The sequence below is a fragment of the Crocodylus porosus genome, unplaced genomic scaffold (genome assembly GCF_001723895.1).
Source record: "Crocodylus porosus isolate Cpor-Errol unplaced genomic scaffold, CroPor_comp1, whole genome shotgun sequence".
Classification (NCBI taxonomy): domain Eukaryota; kingdom Metazoa; phylum Chordata; order Crocodylia; family Crocodylidae; genus Crocodylus; species Crocodylus porosus.
In genome coordinates this window covers 4,958,917-4,979,782 of record NW_017728924.1, presented here as the reverse complement: position 1 = coordinate 4,979,782, position 20,866 = coordinate 4,958,917, and the positions used below count along the sequence as shown (strand labels likewise).

The window sequence follows — 20,866 nt, the reverse complement described above, 5'->3', positions numbered from 1 at the left end:
TATGTGTGAGAACTAAGGCAGATGACATATTAGAAAGGACGAGGGATCACAAGAGCCTGGTCAGAATGAACACGCATCTCAGAGTCCAAGCCTGACAGATCTGCCTTGTGTGCAGTATGTCAGACAGTGGTGGGTCCCTTCCTGCCCTCCTGGCTGCTTCCAAGGGGGCATCTCTGATCCCACCACTGCCCATGTCAGTGCTTCCCTCTCAGTGTGGTGGAGTGAGGCGTGTTCTCCTGCCATTAATGATGCCTTGGCAATCTGCTGGCAAAGGATGCTTGAACCAAGAGTGCAGTCTGCAACCTCCTCCAGCCGAAGGCAAGGGAGTCGCATCTGATGCAGGCGCTACCACTGTGAGTCTGAGGCTAAGAACGAATGCTGCAGTGTGTTCAGGGCACCCAACGAATCAATGAGCGTGCTACTGTGCCCAGGGCTCAGAGGCGGCTGCTCAACCAGTTGCCCATGTCTCTTCCTCTTGCCAGGCTGGTACTAGTTGTAACACCCTGAGTAGCTTGACCTCAGCTAGACCTGATGAAGCATGCACTTTCCTTCATATAAAGTTAAACAACACATGCAGTAACTCGCCATAGATTTTACATGCTTTTTTCTTTTTCATTCCAAGGTTTATTTTGTTGAATAAAACCATCTGTGGCAAACAGAACAATGTGGCAAGCTCCTTCTATAAAAGTTAAACTAATTTGATGAATTGTTTTTGGAAGGAGGAGCTGGACTCACTTTCCATCCTTATTAAAAGCCTGAACGTATTTGTAAATAGAATTGCTGCTGTTTTTCTTTCTTTTGAACAGCGTGCACTGTAAGAACAGCTGGAAAGAGATGGGTATGTCTTCTATTTTACTTGACCAAAGGAGTCCCTTGTATAATTGTCAGCCAGGTGTAGCGATCTTGTCATTTTGCCTCCATCAAAGGAGGAGGTTACCTTTGTGTGAGGCTGAGCATGCCAATGCTGTAAGAACAGAAGGAAAAAAAGAACTTAAAAGAACTTCTTCTTTTTTTTTAACAAAACCATATACCCATGGATCACTTACAGTCTTCAAACAAAGCCTTTTCCTGACTGACAGCCCCTGAGATAAGCTTAGAAACTTGAGTCTGATAGTATTTCACATGGTTGTATATCAAGTAAATGGGTGAAAGATGGGGAAAAAGCGACCCATTGAGCCACACAGTTTGTTTTATCAATGTTCAGACATTGTGCTAAGACAAACAAACACAAAAATAAAACGGTTCAAAAGATTTGTGAGCTGAAAGAATCAATTTTATCTTGTCGAGCATCTCGGGGCTGAAAACAGAATCCGGAGGGAGGTGGGGAGAGAGAAAGGAAGAAATCTCCCAAAGAGAAAATACAAAGTCGTATTGGAGGCAGCAAATAAAGGTCATGGTCTGTGCACGCTGCCTATCTGATCTTGCTGCAGTGTAAATGATCATGGCCTGTTACAAGCTTCACTTCAGTTTTAAGCGGAGAGCCTTGACAATTCTGCCAGTGCCCAGTTCTGTGTTGTGCATATCAGCTTTGTACGGAGGAAGGAAGTCCCAGCTCAACCTAAATGGTTTCGGATTTTAATATCCACTTACCAGCTGCACAGTAAAGGCTGCGCTCAGTTTTTCCTCTTGAATATAGGGGTGTCGTGAGCTATCCCTGCGTGGGGTACAGGTGGAGGCAACACGTGTGGGGATTCTTTATGGACCTTTACATTGACCTGAACACACAGTTCCCGTGACAGGTATGAACATTACCACCAGTGTTTGTATTGCGAGAGTGCCGAGGAGCTATACAGCCATGGACCAGACCCTGAAAAGAAAAACGGAACAGAAAGCCAGCCCAAACATGGGCACAACTCCACTAACACTGAGAGTTGATCTTGAAGGCGTCCGACCAGCCTAAACCACAAGCCGTACTGTGTAGCCCAAGCCCAAGCTGTGCACACCGAGTAGAGCCCTACTAGGAATCGGCGTGCAGATTTGTGTGAGCAGTCGGCACAGTTTGCGTGGGGTATGGTAGGGCCGTGAGTCAGGAACCAGGGATATTGGCACACTTCCTGTGCCTGAGGTCTATATTCATGAGTACCTTCCAAAACCAGCGCAGAAAGCGGCAGGCGTGGAGGAAAGCAGCAGTGGGGTCAACATCAGAACTGGGGTTCAGTAGTGTCCAGTGTTGGGGTGATGGCTTTACTGTGCAGACCATCAGCGGGCATGGGCTTGAGAGTGACGTGTAGACACAGCCTATTAAGCCCAAGACCACAGGTGTGATTGCACAGAACTGGGGAAACAAGGAAACCAAGAGAGAATATTTTCAGACTGAGGATCTGCAACCCCACAGCAGAGAGCAGAAGAAAACTCTCACGTGGCCCTTTCCACCCCTCCAAATACTATGCAGCTTGACAGCAGCCCGCCAGAGTATTGTTGCCATTTTAAAACACATATGCTGAATTCAACACCGCACGTTGAATGATGAGTCTAAGGCCACCCAGTGAGCCAGTAGCAGAGCCAGAAACAGCATTTCTTCTGTTCCAGATTTCTAGCATACAGCTGATTTGAAATTATTTCATGGTTAAATGTCTTTGGCTCCAAAAGATAACTGCCACTAAGATTTTTTTTTCTAACCCCTGTGTTTTAAATTGCAAACAAGGCTGATCGCTGCTGTCTGTTTACCTTTGTCTTTTGTCTTCTAGTACCATGCTTGCATTTAAACATTTCTTCTGTTTTAAGATATGAAATTATTGGATTCAGCTGCATTCCCTGTCGAAAGTAATGGGAGTATTACTTATCTTTCAAACTGGAAGAAACTTTCTAAATGCAGTAACTGTATGCATTTTTAATTAGCAGCTGTTTAGCTTTTCTGCTGCTTATTAATACTTTCATTGGTGAAGCCCTCTCTTCTTTGCAGAGTTAAGTCTCTCTCTCCTAATAACCTTGCTTTGACCTGGTTGTTTGTTAAAACCACAAAAAAAATCAGTTTCTAATTAATCCATCTGTTAACTGTTCAAATTCATGACTTAGCTTTATTTGTGTGGGTCCGTGATGTAACGCTCGATGGTCTCACCTGGCAATTCGTGTCTTGTAACACAAAAATATGCTTTTCCCAGAGCCATTTTGGTACAGATACTGCGTTTCTGATGTTAGATAAATGACCTTTGTGCAGCAGTTTGCAGTCTCCCCTTCACGCCCTTGCTGAAGTACTGCGTAGATCTCCCATAGCTCTAGGCCTAAATCAGTACGTTTGAACATTTGAGCTGCTTTATACTATATTTTTCTAAGTTCCACCTTAAGAGTAGATGGGAAAGTTTTGGAATGATGAATGAGTCCACTGTTTCAACTAGTTGTGAAAAAACCCAAACAAAACCAGGAAATATTTTGGACTAAGGGGAATGGGATTCTTTCCCGTACGTCTAGGTGATCTCAGGGAAGTCCCGGTTTACACCGTCTTGGATGGTCTTGAGGAATTAGGGATTGCACATGTCTGGGTTCTCACCCAAATGAACAAGTGTGTGATTACCAGATCAATCACTGATCAGCGCAGGCTGGACTTTCAGAAACGTAGCCACACGGGCAGCACAGCTGATGTGCCCGGGTGCTTCGTGCAGTTGTGGGCCAGGTTTTTAATGGGTACGTGTATACTTTCAAACCATAGCGTGGCTCCAGGTAAGCACACGCTTTTCTGCAACTGCAGGTCCCCCCTATTGAAATTCTAATTTCAAATTGCAATTTATGCATCTACGTATGTCTAGCGGTCTACCCTTGCACACCAGATGAGCTGTTTGTGGTGCGAATGGCAAGCGAGGTGTCCAAGGGGGATGAAAAGACTGGTGCGAGCCCAGCTCCGGAGCAGGGAGTCTAAACGTGCACGGTCCTGAAAACTCTGACTAACTGCTGCCTCCTTGCTCCTGGCAGCTGCACGCGACGCTGGGTTTGTACCCGGTGATTCAAAGCAGTGAAGTTAGCACCAATCCCAGCTCAAACAAAAAATTGCCAAATTGCAAAGCCCACGGAGTTCTGTAGGAGAGCTGAACCGGCTGGGTGACAGTTTGCCTAGCAACAGAAACACGTGCTCTCAAAAGCGAGCTCTTCCTAGCAGGCTGTCTGGGGAAGGATGCTGTCGGGGCGATGTTTGAGTTTGAGTTCGGGAGAGAAAAAGAGAAGAGCTGCGAGCTACTCTCAAAAAACCCAAGCTGAATTCTTTGAATCCACAGCAGGCATCGGCGCCTTTGGCCAGAACCCGCAAGTATTCAGCTCCCGCCGCCCGGGATGCGCGAACACCCTCAGCTATGGTTTCTGGCCTTCAAATTAAAATCTCACTCAGTCTGCTCTCTTCCTGAAATTTAAAATGGGAAGGTCCAAAGTATGGGCCATTTTCAGACTGTGGCTTGTTTGGCTTGGCCTTAGCAGGGAAAGGAAAGTGATTTTTATTTTCTTGGGGAGTGATGAAAAGGAAAAATGTTTAAAGTTCATTAACCTTTGGTACAGATAGCAGGTCCCTTAGACCACATGCAGGAGCTATTCTTAGTTATGACACTTGCATGGTTATTTTCTACTGTAAGAGAAGACAGTAGTTCCCACTAGTGGCGAGAAGAAAGAACTTTTCTTTTTTTTACCTTTCCTTTTTTTCCTGTATCCAAAATGCAAACTGTAAAATGAAAGACACTGAATTCATTCCTTGCATTCTCATCTGTGCCATTTTGTCCTAATTTCCCCAAAAGCAAAAATTAGATCTATATATTGCTTTCTTTAGTAGCTAATTAAATGTCAGCCAAATTTCCTCCAAAAATGTAGTAAGCCATTCTGTGCATTTGCCAATGAACTTGGCCGAATGTTGTTATTGCTATAGGGTGCTTGCAAAAACATCCTGTATAATTAAGCCGTTCTCCTGCTGCAGTACAAGAGCTGCAATTAGTAGTGTGATTTACACTTCTTTACCATTAATAATATGGAAAAATCAACATTATTTTCCTAATGATGTTTAGGGAAAATTAGAATGAGCCGGACATGATTAGTAAAAGAGACTTTAATGTTCTGACTTGTTAATGCAATAGCCCTAAGCTAAACATCACAATGATTGTCCTTGCACTAAACTCATTTGCTTCAGTAAGCACAGACCCTCTGCACACAACAAGACAAGTTGGGAGGAAATTGGCTCGATGGCAGGGATTTTGGTGGTATGAACATTTCAGTGTCTTTCATGTGCCGTGTACACAAACTGAATCCCTGCTCTTTCAAGTATTCCCCTGGAGGCAATTTGTATTATTCAAAGCTTAACTATGGCTGCAGAATAATATCTGACATGAAAGCAGAACACTAGCTGCACATGAACTTTCATATTTACATCAGGAGTAAATCACATTTCCTCCCTCCCTCCCCCTTTCTCCTACTGTGGGAGGGAGGAAGGGATGTGGGAGGAGGCACAGTGTCCAGCAGGATTGTAAGCAAAGCAGCGGTAATAATGTCTAGTCTTATGAGACTGCCCATGAATAGGAATGATAATGAGACCCGTGATGAGCTGCAGGTTTGTGTCTTTTGGTAAATTATCTCGCAGGCATTTACATTTCATCAATTGTGATTTTGCATAATAGACCTAAGTGCTGCAACAAAAAGAGGTGCCATAAAAGTGAGTAATTTCAGTGACCTTCCTGGTAATCCTATAAAAAAAAAAAAAAAATTTAAAAAAAAAATCTTGGAATGACTTGGGTCATTCTTCGTGGCAGACCCACGGTGAAAAGCGTCCCAGCTCAGAGAGCCTGCCTCAACAAATATCTGATGTTTCCTTCTGGTCGCTCCAAAATATGGCTCGTATCCTGTTTTTTCCAGTTTAGCCTGATTCTAATTGTCAGATGTCAAAAAGGCAATGACCGTTTTCTTCTTGCTTATCTTCTGATAACATTGATTTTCAAACAAAGGATGTGGGCTTCCATTCTGAAAACAAAGGAAGCACGCCCTAGTTAAGGATGCTGGATATAATGTACATACTTCTGTCTGCCAATAATAACAAAACGTCATAAATAATGTAATATCTGGATGTTAAAGTGGAGAGTGGGGAGTTATACTGGGAGCTGTTTATGGACCTTGCTGGAGTGTCTCCTTCTCTTTTGCTTTAAGGATGCAGTTTTTTCACTTATTTTCCCCATTAGTTTCCACCTATGATGGTTTTGTCTTCAGTGGTGGATAGTGGTTTGGTTTGGTTTGGTTTGGTTTGGTTGAGTTTTGTTAAATTCTCTTTCCCCGCCAAGCTGTGTCTTAGCAATGCTGGAGGAATTAATGGCTTCTCAAATCCTTCCCTTTTGTCCACACCTCCGTTCACATGGTGCAGAACCGCCGCTGATGTAAACGGATGCCTCTGTTGTTGGCTGCCCTGGAGCCATGTCGGTTTTTACCAACCATGGATCAGTCCTGTGTACACCAGCCAAGACTTTGGTCCTGTATTTCTGCAAACTCTTCTTTCCTTTTTGCATTCAGCTTCTTGCCAGGTTTCTCAGATCATTCAAAACAGCCACTTACCCCTCTGATCCTGGTCCGCATAGTTTCCTGTCTCTCTAAGAACGTGGCTCTCCTCTTTCTATTCCCCTCACCCTCGTTTTGTTTACTGGGCATTTTTATTCCATTACCTCTATCCAACTTCTTTTCTTTATGTCTGTCAATGTAATAGTCAGGGAACTGGTGGAAAACCTAGGGTTTGACTTGCATCCCTTCACCCAGGGAGATGCCCATGGGTTGCAGTGACCCATGGCCTTGGGCCAGTACCAGAGGATTTTGAATTAGCCTTTGCTCCTCTGAGTTCCTCCCATATTGATATTCCCTAATGTCCAAGTGCTCTGCTGCTCCAAGAGTAATGACGCGTGCCGTTTTGTGTTGCAGGCACCTAAGCCAGCAAGTGGTTCAAGATGGGATAGAAACTGGAGTGGGGAAGAGGCCCTGATGAATGTGATAATGGCTTCTGTTGTTATCTCCCTGGGGAAACTGACTTCTTCTTTACTTTATCTTTCTTGGCAGGATCAAAACCCAGGCATTGTTGCCAGACTTCAGGAGCCAGGCACTATACCAGCTGCAGGCTCAGTGCCCGCAGCAGCCACAGTGAATGGATATACGATGAGGAACCATTTACTGAAGCAACAAATCATGAGACGACAGCTGCTGCAGGTAGGGTACGCCGTGGCTACAGAGCCCTTTCAGTGTAGGTGAGAGCGAAACAAGAAGTGGGATGTTGTGGGGTCCTGCTGAAGGTGGGGGAGGCGGAGATTAACCAGCCAGGAGACGGGGTCAGGAACGCAGCAGGTGCCCTGCTAGGTGCGTCGGGAGAAACGCCAGGACCCCCAGCAGGACGAGTTCGGAGACAACCGAAAGAGTCCTGTAGCAGGTGAAGACCAAACCAAAGCCCGCTCTGGGTGAAGGAAAGATCGCCCATTGGCGCTAGTGAGCTTTAGATCAGGCCCCTACTATAAAGAAACAAAGGGAGGAGGCTGGGAGTAGAAACACCCAAAATGGCTTGGGCTTCTCCTGGAGCAGAGAAAGCACAGGGGCCCAGTGTCATCCCAAACATGGAGCTTCCCATCCCGCGTGTGCCGAGGCTGCCCTCGCTTGGTGTGTTTAGAGGACGCTTTTGAAGACACCGTTAAGTTCCAGGCTCGACTGAAGTGTCTAGTCTGAGAATACAGAATCTGGGTTTGTGCGTGCGTGTGTGTGTGTGTGTGTGCACGCGCCAAATAGGTCGTTAGATTTGATAGCAGCCACACTTAAGGGCCTGCTGTTATTTTTTGTTCCTCAAGAGGCTGCCTCTTGACTGTCAGTTCTCTTGTTTTCCAGGAGAAGCAGAGACAAAACATGCTGGCAGTAACGTCTGAGCAGAGGAGTTCGTTTGTGGCCCAGCAGGTGAACCAGTTTCAAGGTAAGGCGGAAAGGGCTCGCAGTTGAAAAGCGCAGGCTGCTGGGGCTCTCCGACTCTGAGTAAATATGGGGCTCTTAACAGTTTTTTGTGCTGAAATAAAAGCATCCCATGTCTTATGGCATAGTACGGGATTCGCCCATTTAGTAGTAACTCTGTTAGAAGGAAGGCTGCGGAGAGGCCTGTGTGATGAAAGAGATGTATTAAGGAGAAGCAGCCTATTAAGAATCTGCCACGTTTCAGGAATGAACGTGTGTTTAATGCTTAACGTACCTCTTTACATACAGCAGTACAGCAGCCAATTCCCACCGACTGCAGTCAGTCCATGCCAAATCCTCCACCGAACCACCGCATGATGCCATCCAACCCGGGGATGCTCCAGAACACCTTGGGCTCTGGAATCGCTCCGGCCACCGCCGGCCAGAACAGCGGGACCATGGTAATGATTCCACACAACGCTAACAAACAGCAGGGGATTTTCCCCCCCAGTTCAGACTTTAACCTCCCACTGCGACCAAGCCAAAACTCGCTGGGTATGAACTCTGGATGCCAAACGGTTCACAGCCACGCTGCAGTCCAGCCAGGAATGACAATGCCAGTCTTCAGCTCCAGTTCCTTGGCGAACCCCTCTGCGACTCAACAACACTTAAGGCAGCCGAGTATGCCAAGAATTCCTAATGTCTACCCAACCTCATCTGCCCAGATGTGGACGTCGACTGGGGTCCCACGAATGCCAAACCAAAGCCAGATGGATGCCAGCATGCAGCAGTTCTCCAGTAACCCCCTCTTCTCCAAACAAAACGTGAGACCAAATTTACCAGGCCAACAGTTTTCCCACCAGGCTGTTGTGCCACCTAATCAGATTGCTCCTGGAGTCCAGGTCAGACAGATGCAAAAACTAACCTTGGGGCAGTCTGGCCAGAGCCTGAGCCCAATGAATAATCAGAACTTAAGACACAATTTAACCAGAGGACCATTGCCAGCCATGAATGTTATGAAATCAATGCCACAAGGCGTGTCCAGTTTTAACCAGCTCAACCCTGCTCAAGGACTTGGGCTGCCAAGTTACCCCGCCGCCGGCCAGCCGGCTGGAACGTTCAGCAGAATGAACACCGCTTCTGAGCTGCCCCACTACGACTTTGTGCCACAGCAAAGTAATTCGATCTTGCCCGGCAACTGCAGCGATACTGACTTCATTGACTCTCTCATGAAGAACAGCAGCAGCAGCAACGACGAAGAGTGGTTGCACAATTTGACAATGATAGACGACATTTTGGGACAGCATGCGCAAAGCTCCGGACACGTTTAGCTCAGAGGGCAGCAGACTGCTTTGTACATAACAGGAGCGTGACTTTTCAGCACAGAAGCAAATCTGCAAAAGCCGCCGCCTCTTTCAGTACACGATGACTGAACTCGGCCAATTCTTTGCTTGCATCAAAGGTTAATATTGGCAGTTTTTCAGATGACTGTATATATTTGAATATTTTGTAAATTATGTTTTCCTAAACCTTAAATATAGAAGTATTTATACTTCTTTGCTGGACTGTTTGTAAATAAATCTATAGCATAATTTTTTTGTTTTATTATAGGAATTTCATTATACCTTGTTATAAATATGCAAATAACATTGTTAGTTTCAGTAATACTGTGTATTACAGCATAAAATACTTATGTTTTTGACATAACTTAACACATGAACTAGGGGTGTCCAGGCAAACTGGCTAAACAGGAAGCAAATGTAGTCATTTATCTCCCCTACCAGAGAGCAAAATTGAAGAGTTGCATTAAAAACAAAAAAGCCCCTCAACTCATTCATAACTGCACTCCTGAAATAATCCTTACTGGAAGATCCCAGCAGGGATCCGCGCATGCATAGCGATCTGCTGACAGATCCATTTGCAGGTTCCCAGCAGAGCTGTCAGTCAGGATACACTCCTATACATTGATTAGGACATTAAATACATAAATTGTCTTGCACTGAGTAGATGCTTGTGATGTTACAACTTCTTACACAGAGTTTGTAACTCTTGATTGCAAACTCATTGAGGACTTACCCTGTGTGAAATGAGCTACACCTGAAGAGCAAATCCTATCCAGGGATTGCAGAGTTCCCTTGTGACTGTATCATATAATGAAAAGATAGCTCTGGTTTGCACACCTCTGCCATGGATATTTGTAGTGTACAGGTGATTTTGTTCCTGGTTTTAAGGCTTTTCATAATTTCTGTTTTGATGTGCGACTTTTTTTCAGGGGAAAAGTCTATAAACATTAATAGTTAATTTTTGATGTTTTCTGTCAGCTCCTATTGTCCTATGTATATTTAAGAGTCTGTTTATAAAAGATTCACTGTACTGTAAACTTCTTAAAATGTTCATACTTTGTGTAATCATATTTTAATAGTCACGTCATACTTCGCAAAACATTTGTAATATAACGTCAGCTTCGAGCACAGAATGTTTTTTTTTTTTTCTTCATACCATAATAAACTGCCAGGGGAAAATTGCATATATTTTATGTTTTCATTTCCTACAAGAAGCATTTCAGACTTGCAAATATTGGATCTGATTTAATTCACTGTGTTCAGGATGTTACAACATCAATCTAAAATCATGTACAAATGTAGATGTGCTATTACCAGAAGAAATGGTGAGAGGAAGAAGTGAAGCAGGCTAGAATTTCAATTTGGGATGGGATTTTCTATGCCCACTTTACCTGTTCCTTTCAATTGCAATTAGAAATGAATCCTCACCAGAAATCTATCCGTTGTTTTAGAGACTGTCTATTATCCAAGAAGTAGAAATGACTCTTGATTTTTCAACTATTGCTTTAACAGCTAGAAATATCTTTTGGCCTCTCTGGAAGATACGGCTGTTTCTCTTCACCATCAGGAAGTACAGGGTGATTGTGCAGAAGCTGTCTTCCTAGTGCCATGCCATGTCATCTCAATAGATAGAGGTACCCATGTTCAATATACTTGGTGTTCAGTATAGATGTGCGTTGACCTCACACAAAGGCTCTGGATAAGTGCCTCCTTGCAGGGGCTGGGCATTAAAGAAAAAGTGGGGGACGGTTTCTAAATGGATCTTAAAAATATACAGATCTCTGGTTAAATCCACTGTGTTTAAATAAAGTCAGAAAGCATTATGCATCTTCCAGGGACATAAAATTGGTGCTGGTCGAGAAGAAATTCATAAATCCCTTGGTGAGAGGTGGATTTCCCCACCCCAGTCTGGGAAGCCTGCAGAAAAGGGTTCTGGGGGAGAGGAATGTGGGCTGCCTCCCGGGGGTCCACGCTGGGAATGAGGAGGCGGCGGCGATGCACCCTGTGGTAGAGCAGGGAGACCCCCAGATTCCTGGGATCTGCCCGAGCGGCTGCCTGGGCCCAGTGCCTCTCCCCAGACGCCGGGGCCGTTTCCCCACTCCCTGGCAATGGGAGAGCAGTGGAGCCTCGCTCCTTCCTGGCATGGGAACGAGAAGTGAACGCAGGCACCACTGCTCAGTTCAGGGTGGGTTTGCTGCTGGTATCCAGGTGAGGGTGATGCACGTGTCTCTCTGCACATGCATCCTTGGGGTCTAGACAAAGCCCCTGTGGAAAAAAGTGGGCTCAGGATGACAGTCCTGCTCACGAAAGATCTGCACATGGGGCATGATCCCTGCTGGGCCTGTTCCTCGGAGGCAACTCCCCACCGCTGTCAGGACGAGAGGGAAAGAAACCGCAGTGCAAAGCACAAGAAGCTGCAGGTGCACGACCCTCCGCCGAAGCAGGTCCATAAACGCGGGCTCATCTCTGTCCACAAGCTCCGCTCCGTACATCTGCGGGGAGTTTGTTTGGCTGCGAACGTCACCAAGGCTTGTGCCTCAATTCTGCTGTCAGATGTGCTCTGCCAAAGCAAGGCAGCAGATCCAGCAGGAAAACTGGGCAACTGGTCTCCTTTGAGCAAAGGGGTGGTGTCAGCGCACTCTGCTCCCTCCCCAGTCAACATTGTGTCCCGTGGAAGGAGACATGTTCCTTCACCCTCCGCTACCTTCCTGGCCATTGAGGTGACCCGATCATCTTAAAAATCCAGCTGGCTTTCTTCCTTTCCTCCCTTTTGCTTTCTTGTTCAGGATGATGAAAATCAGTGGCGTCCGTTATCCTTTTTGGTTTTTTGGCACCCCGTATTCGAGTTATACAAGGTTTGCTCGCCCGTCTCCATGGGATCCCGAGACTGGCGCCAAGGAGCAAGCCCTGCCCACTTGCTCCCAGCCTCGCACACTGGCAGAGCGGTGCCAGGCAGACGCGGTGCCACCCTGGGGAGCACGCCGGAGCTGGAACCCTGGAGGCGTTCGGGGGCCGGGGCCAAAAGTGCTTACGCAGCATTTTTGGCATGCAAGCCGAGTGGACGGTATCGAGTGGGGCGCGTCAGAGGCTGAGCTACCTGGATGCACTAAAAACCACTGTTCCTTTAAGGGTTTCTCTTGGTCTTACATGACATGACCCCCCCTCCCCCCCAAGTGCTAGGCTAGGTTGAGTTGAATATGCACTCTTCACAGCTCTGGACTTCAGCTTTCCCATCTGTCAAATGGAGAGGGTAATACTTTCCTTCTTCGCAGGGGTGTTGTGAGGAGTCATGCTTGTAAAAGGTTTTGAATGGGAAGAGCACCAGATGCTATTACTCGTATTACTTGTATCTTCTTTTTCCTATTCCTCATATTACTCGTATTTTCTTTTTTCTATTTGCTATTCCTCATATTACTCGTATGACTCGCTATTACTGGTATTACATAGAGTCCGTGCTTCTGAACACTCACTTTCCAATGTGCTTCTTTGGAGATTCACTCAGAAACAAAATGTCAGGTGCTCCATTGGGGGTATGCTCAGGAGCTGGGCTGCTGCCTCTTCCCACCCCTCATCATGCCAACAGGTCCCCACTGAATGGAGCGCTCAATGTGTGACCCGCCGTACAGAGACAAGGGCATGATGACCGTTGGGCAGTGTCTCAGCAACTGGAGCGCCACTGCTGTGGTTCGGGTAACTGCCTCTGTCAGAATACGGTGTCGATTTTATTCTACCAGAAGTGTCCCCCCATATTTGTATCACAGACTTTCTGTGTTCGTGTGTGTGTGCAGGAGAGTGCAACAGCGTCACAAAGGCATGAGGAGAGGATGGGACCGTGTAAGCACACGTGTCTACACCATGCAGAATGCACTGGAACAACAGAGTCCACCACGAGATGCAAGCAGGATTGTGCTGTGAGTTGAGTCCTGTTTCAAATCTTACGAGTGCAAACATTTCTACTGAAGGCAGTGAAGTTGCTCTGGATCTACCCACGTAAAAGTGACAGCAGGATCTGGTCTCACATAAGCATGAAATGAAGTAAGGTGTCTGAAATAGCTATGAGAAGCCAGCCGTCTAACAGCACTTGCTGACCCAAGCTGCTATTAGGGATCAAAATAACTGGCTTGGTGGGAGCTACTCTACTGCCATCAAAACAGGAATCAGTTAATGAGCTTTTTCCTCCTGTACTTCAATAAGCAATACTTTAAATCATTGTCAGACAATGACCACAAAGGCCAGAAACTCCAAAGTCTTGAACTCAGTAAGGACTTCCTATATGATGGACAAGGGTATTCTAGTATAAAGGAGGTGTGAATTTAAAGTGCTGTAGCGATTGCAGAATAGCTTCCCATAGGGGCGCTCCTATTCCAGAATAGACAATTTTGGCGTAACCTAAACCAGCAAAAAGCAGCTGTATTCCAGAATAAGCGTGTCTGCACTCGGAATAACTGGAGGAGTGGGAGGGTTATACTGGCCACTTTCCCCATGCCAGCAAGTCCTGTGCAGAGTCACGCTTGGCTTTAGCCTGAGCTCTGCTGCTCTGTGGCTCTCTAAGATTCATTGCTGAAGATGCTTTCAGCAAAGGAAGCTGCCTCAGGTTAGATTCTGCTCTTAAGTAGGTCACTGCAAAAGTGAACATCTCTGCTGACTCCAACTGTTATCTCTGACTTGATGCCTGTCTGCAAGCGAGCGCTCATGAACAAATTGTAGCACTCCCTCCATGTGATTCTGCTGCGTGTGGCTGCAGTGAATGAAGGGAGGGGAGGGGAGGGTGCTGCAGATGTGCAGCTTTTGCAGTGAAGCCCTGTTCCTCACTGGCTCCCACTGCAGCACAATTCAGGGCAGGAAGGACTGGGCCATGTTCCAGTGTTGTCTTGGCCCCCTTGCAAGGATAGGCAGGAGCCTGAGTTTTGGGTTTCTGTATTGTGGAGCTAAGCTGAGTCTGGTGTGTGGCTGGGAGGTAGGGCACCTGAGCAGCGGGAGAAGAGCACAAGGAGATAAATGTCTTTCTTTTCACTTCCTGAGAGGAAAGGGTCCTGGGGCACCAGCCCTAAGCTGTAGCGGGGAGAAATCTGTGTGCTTCCTTTGCAGATGTGATGGCTGGGATTTCTGGTCCCTGTTTAAGGGCTTTATTCGGCTCTCAGACAGCTTTCTCTGTTTTGTGCTGGCTGAATTCAGGCAGGTGGTGCCACCCAGTACTCAACTATCTTTAGCACCCTTCTATCCAGAAGTACTTATAGGATTCCCATTAATGTATCTTGTTGTAGAGCCTTACAGTGCATGCCCCTGGGGGGGAAGAGGTGCTATCAGCCCCTTTCCTCCATATGGAGGATCTAATGCACACAGATGCAGAGGGCCAGAATTTCAAAATCACCTAAGCAGATATATCCCATTGGCTCTATTGGAGTGAAGTGCTTCACTTACCTGCCCATAATATTGGGTGAGCGCTGACCTTTGAGGATTAATTGGTTAATGATGGTAAAGTGCTTTGAGCCCATCACACAGTAGAAGTGCCCAGGATTATTATTATTCTCATGTCTTGGCCTTACCGTGTCAATCAGAAATTATGGCATGACAGCACACGCTCGCTGTATTCTCTTCTCACGCAGTGCAGGCCATGCAAAACAGATTAGTCTGCAGCAGGCCTTTTCAGGCGATAGGCAGGCCAGTCTCTGTTGCCTGCAGTGGACAGCTGGGTATCTAAAGAAAAATCCAGTCCAACACTAGTAAATGTTGTACTGCAAGAGACTGAAGTTTGCTGGTGGAGTCCCCAGACACCCAAGAGATGTCTTTCTTCACAAGAGATTTATTGGCCAGAATCCAAACCTACCTAGTACATCTGTATTTCATTGGATACACAACTGAATACGTGCACTGAGGAATGAGGTGTGTGCCCTAAGTTACCCCTGATACCATTCACGCATACAAGTTCTTCGTGGACATGTCTGTAGCTTACACTTGTAGTCCCGTGTGACACCTCTTAATCAGAAGTGTGCTAACTAACACCACTCTAGCATCTAGCAGAGCCGGGAGCCAAGTGCCATTAGCTGGTAGTGTTGGGTTAAAATCTTTCACGTCCTGGGATAAAGACTTGTGTTTTGTCTGCACTAGAATGGCAGGTTATGGAAGTTAACGCATGATGAAACAGGACTGAAAGTACAAGAGCTGACACACTGGATCACACACAAGGCCCCCTGACATACCCTGACTCAAAGCAGGCCCATTTCACTGCTCCTCCACAAGTTTCAGGGTACAGCCAGCAGCATGACTGGTTGGTACAGACGGCCAAAGCCTTCTGGGTGGCTACTGTACCCAGGCTGTTAGCAGATGCTGTCTTCCGTTGTGGTCAGGACTGCATAGACTTGGGACAGGGGGCTCATTGCACTTTCCCCCTTGCCTTTTGGTATCATAGGAATTGCCCATGAGTAGGAACTGTCACTGCTGGCATAAGGAAGTCCATGCTAAACTCGAGGTGGCATGCTGCCTGGCATGGCTACCGTGCTAGGAGGAGCCCATTGTACCCACCTGTTGTCTATATGAAACCTAAGCTATTCAGGGCAGGGAATGTGCTTGCATCTACAGCCCGGCACAATGGGGACCTGGTCTCTAGGCACTACCGTAATATTCCTAATAAATAATAACTCAACAATGAGATTAACGCTGTCACACAGAGACTTTCAGATTTGGTACATTAACTCCCCATTCTCTTCACGCTGTGAGTATAAGCTATAACTGGAGATGCAAAGTGCTGTGAAGATTACTGTAAGTACTCTGATCTTCTGAACCCTGAACGGAGGTCATTCTTGTATAATAAATTGCATTAAAATATAAATGAAAAGAAATCATGTACAATTTTTTCCAGCCAGAATTATTCACAAGGAACTTCATGGAAGAAATGATGGTGTTAACTTCAGTAAAAGCCAATATTTCTTTTATATGACTGCTCAGAGCATTGTTAATTGCCTGAAGAATCCTATTTCACTGTCCTAGGTGAGACCCAGAGTTTCTGAAAGGCCCACTGGTCTCCGGGATTTCACTGGATGGTGACAGGTTTTCTGTTTTGCTCCTCAAATTGATGTGCTAAATTCTGCTCCACAATGAAATGGCTCCGAGCGCAGAGACAACGTGCCCTTCCTGACCCAGAGCTGGGGGCCTATTTAAATACTGCAAGGGCACATCTTGTTTCCCATGGATGTCAATGGAACAACTTCAACGGGAGCTGGACCAGACCCTCAGAGGCCTTAGGATGCCATTAGCACTCAGTTACCAGGGCACAGATTATATGCAGTGCTAGTAACAACGTCTGTTATTGAGTCTGCCTGACACTTGCCTGACCCTCCTGCTATGAGAACGGGTTTTCAATGGCACTTTGAAATGTAACTTTGCCAATGTTTAGTCATTCGGGCTGTGTTTTTCATGCCTCAGCTGAGATTTCGGGGGAAATTTCAGCCAAAATGGTTCAGCTGCTTCTGAGAATGGAACTGGGAGAAAAAAAAAATCTCATGTTAAAATTCGGAAGACTTTTTGTCTGGCATCCCCTTCCCCTCCCACCCCATGCTTGGGACTAAGTTGTTGAAGAACAAGACTTCATGCCTGCACTGCAGAGACTTGTGCCTGTGGAGAGGTAAGGAGCAGCTTGGGACAAGGAGACTGGAACAGGACGGGGGAGAGCGGCACCGGTTAGGCAAGGAGACTGCGAGGCAGGGAGTTCAGGTTGGGATTGGGAGCTCGGGATGGGGGATCGTGGCTGGAATAGGGTTGGAGAGTCTGTGGCTTGGAGGTGTTGGGGGCAGCAGGCAGGAGTGGCAGATCTGACGAGGAGCAGGGCAGGAGGAGGAGAATCGATATGGCCTGGGCGTGGAGACCAGCACTGGGTGCGTCGTGAAGAAAAGGCTGGGCAGGGGAAGATACCCACTAGATATAAAGTTTGAAGAGTGGAGATAGAGAAACTAAATAGGCAAAGCATTCGACGGGCAGTACTACATTCGGCCTTTTTTCAGGTGGCATACGTATTATGCTGCACTGCAGGAGGGGTGACTTGAAAGTTGTAAAGTTTTAACTGAACAGATTCACCTTGATGCCACAGGTGACATTCAAAGCTACAGTAAATGCAGTTTTTCATCTGACTCAACCCTATGCCCCATTCCTCTGACTGTTGCTGCACTTTTCATGTTTACCGCTTGCTCTCACGTACTGGTGCACGCGAATGCACAGAAACTGCCAATGGATCGCAATGGCACCTTTCCTCGAGCGGTCCTGCTACCATCACCTTACTGCAGGTTAGGAACGGACAGCACGGATTCTCCCTTCTCTCCTCCTACTTCTGCGTAATGGAGCTAATCATATGCAATAGAACTATATGGGAGAAATCAGGATGCCAGGGGCACGTGTATTTTCCCTAAAAAAAGAAGTGGATGTAATGTAGCTTACAGGAAATGTGATTAAAAAGGAATCAGTCCAGCCTGGGAACTCAAGAGGAGCCACATCTGAGGTTCACAACTGGGCTGGGGAGGGGGATTCCCTCCTGGAAAGGCCTGGATCCCAGTTGCACTGGGAGTGCAGTCCCTGAGCTCCCCGTCAATAATTGCCAGCACAGGGGCTTTCTGCAGCGTGAAGAGGACAGCTGGCGCCTCTCAGGGAGAGAATGTGATGATGCTGTAGCGGGCAGCAGTGACCAGAGCAGCCTGCCAAGTCATTGATTTCCCTCCCTTGATAAGCTGCAGCTGCTCCATTCATTTTGAAGGCAGCCTTCTCTGCAGACAGAGCCGGTGGCACAACAAACGCTATCGCGGCAAGCCAGTCAAAAGATATTTGAACTGAAAGGAAGCGCTCTCCTATTGTGGAAAGGCTGGTGGAGGCTCAGCTTCCCGCCCCCACTCCTGTACTCCTGGATGTCATCCTTTTTGCCTGCTTCTGTGATGAATACTCAAGAGCCTTGATGCCAGTGACCATGGTTGGGGGCCTGGGCCGTCCCATATCCGTATTTTAAGGGTGGGGGATAGCAGCGAGTCTTTGAAATAGCAAAGATCCCTCTGTAAGTTGTGCCTGCTGTTGGGAATGGCCTTTCTCACCGCCAGTCCCGGATTGTCACATGGAGCCGCTTTTGGGCTATTAAATACAGGACCATTCAAACTACAGCACCTATCACCGCATTGAGTTGCCCATCAATGCATTATCTGAGCACCTGGTTTAGCATAAATTTGATAATGACCTATTTGATTTAACGAGTTATAATTTCAGTTGTACATGAAAGGACAGGGTTTTAACAAGAAAGAAAACAAGGTAATTTCCAGTACAGCAGAAGCCTTGTAACCATCTGAAAACCAAAGGCTATTTTTTTACCAGGTCCAGTCTCTAACCATTTCATTGCTGCCATCTTTGCTTGCCCCAGGTGCTGGGTTTGTCACTGCGGTCCTGCTGTGATTGGAAAGGTCTGCACTTCAGCGAACTTGCTGCAGCACAGATCATGGCAAAGCACATGACAGGTATTGGTCTGAGCAGGTTCTGCGGTTTTATGACCTGTAGTTACATATTTAACAGGACACTTTCTATAACACATTTTACATTCCAGTGCAGTGAAAGTTAATCTACCGATCTTATTTTTAAATTGAGCTTTCCCTTTAATTCTGTTAGTTGGTTTTTTGGGAATGGGGGGAAGGGAGTTGTTCTGATGCATTTAAAATGTGTTGTTTCAATAGTCCTGGTCACTGAATGTGTAATTTTTGTTATCATTTATTTACCGAGTTCCCTTCATCCAGATACATCCTACTTTGCCCATCTCTGAAACGCAGTCCCTTCTGAAGTAGATTAGAACATGTTATTTGTTATATTTGCATTAAGAAAGGTATGTTCCTCTTTACTGAGTCTAGGAATAACTCAGTTGATGCCTGATGCATTTCCTTTTAGGACTGTATAAGCTACTCTGGTAGGAGAAAATGTCAGCAAACTAACAGTTCCTGTTTTTAAAGTCCCCCGCCTCCCCACAGCCTCTATATATGCTGTTGCATGTTTGCTTTGGAGGGCCTGTACTTATGTGTGTGCAAATATTTGGCACCTGGAAACATATGCATGGTTAGATGCACAATCACAAGTTACACATTCAGGAGGCATTTTTGAAAATGCACACCCCAAAATGCTGTTGCTATTTCTAGCCACTATGATCCTTAGAGAATACAAGAAGCTCTTTATGCAACCCACCTGATTACTACTGTGGAACAAGCAGCAGATTTATTTATTTATAAAAGATTTATTTTACGGTTTGTAACAATTTGTGGGGGGGTAATTTGTTGCTCAATGAATAAATGATTATACTAATCAAGGAAAAAGCTACATAGAAATCATTTAGAGAGGTCCCAAAGTACGTTTATAGGGCTTAAATCTGGGCGGCCTTTATTTATCAGAGTCAAAAATAGACATTTCATTTACACAACTTTAATGACATGTCTGACATAAAGAGAGGACAACAGTTATCCTGGATAAAAGCAAGGGAACACAGTTAAATTGGCAAAATACCACGTCTTATGCCTAGTAATAAGAAAACGTGTGCTAAGAATGCACAGCTCAGAGACTAAATTCTGAGAGAATATAACGGTTTTACTTTTCTTCCTTTTTTAACAGTACTATTTCCTTGTGTTGACTATATTATTCCCAGAAACCATAACCTCCAGATAATTTGCATTTCTCTAATCTAACTTGACCTGCTAAATTTTGTAGAAATTGCAAGCCACCTTGCCTTTATTAGGATTTCTTGTCCCCTCTAACAGCTAGTGCGCTAGAGCAGGGCTTGGCAACCTCTCACTAACAGTGGGCCAAATTAACACACCTCAGTCCTAAGGTGGGTAGAGGGGATGGTTGTTAAATATTCTGCCAGCAGATGACAGTAGCAGATACTTGTACAAAATTTAGTAATGGCAGAATATGTGTGTGTGTGTGTATACTTGTTGCACTTGGTGGGACAGATAAATTCTCTTCCTGGGCTATAACCAGCTCTGTAAATTGCTGACCCCTGCACCAGAGGTCAGCAACTTAATATTACTGCCAGCAAACTACATGCATCTAGCTTGCCCTAATTTATCATAAGTGTCACAATATTCAGTGCTAAGTTTCAGCTCCCAAACTCATTTTATTACTTATTATTCATATTGCCTTAGAATTAGGAGCTGTAGTTATGGAGTGAGATCACATTGTACTACGTACTGTACATACACAGAACAAAAAGATGGTCTATGTCCCAAAAAGTCTATAAATGAAGAGCCTGCCAACACTGCAGACTTATGGTGCCAGGTGTCAGCATGCTGTGCTGCTCTGTATGCACAACATAGGCGACGCATGGGGGGGCATGTGCCCCCCCTGCCCCGAGACTGGCCACCGCCAGAGCTGAAGGCAGCTTCTGCAGGCGGTTGCCACTTTCCACCTTTCCCCCACAACCACCACCAGCAGTGTCTGCAGGTGGTCCCCACTCGATGCTCGCTGCCGAGTACAAATGGTGCCTGCCCAGTCTCAGGAGGCACCAGTTGTTCATGATGTGCAACCTTCCCGAGCAGCATTTGGGCAGTGCTAAAGACTACTTACTGATCAGCAGGGCTGAGTATCTAGTTCTCATGCTTATAGAGAGAAACCTGCAAATATGACCTGACCAAACACTAAAGCCTGAAAAACCCAGC

At 46.1% G+C, this 20,866-nt stretch overlaps 1 protein-coding gene across 4 annotated transcripts in view; it reads left to right on the top strand.

The window, feature by feature from the left end:
• The window catches only part of MAMLD1 (mastermind like domain containing 1), a 306,125-nt gene extending 296,449 nt beyond the window's left edge, over positions 1-9,676 (top strand). For 3 of the 4 annotated variants that reach the window (XM_019540265.1, XM_019540264.1, XM_019540262.1), the window contains exons 3-5: positions 6,997-7,143; positions 7,807-7,888; positions 8,173-9,676. In XM_019540265.1, coding sequence (XP_019395810.1) covers positions 6,997-7,143; positions 7,807-7,888; positions 8,173-9,194 — 1,251 coding nt within the window. In that variant the 3' untranslated portion in view covers positions 9,195-9,676. The remainder of the gene's footprint in view (positions 1-6,996; positions 7,144-7,806; positions 7,889-8,172) is intronic. The other variant, XM_019540263.1, reaches the window with a different exon arrangement.
• Positions 9,677-20,866: the final 11,190 nt, after the last annotated feature.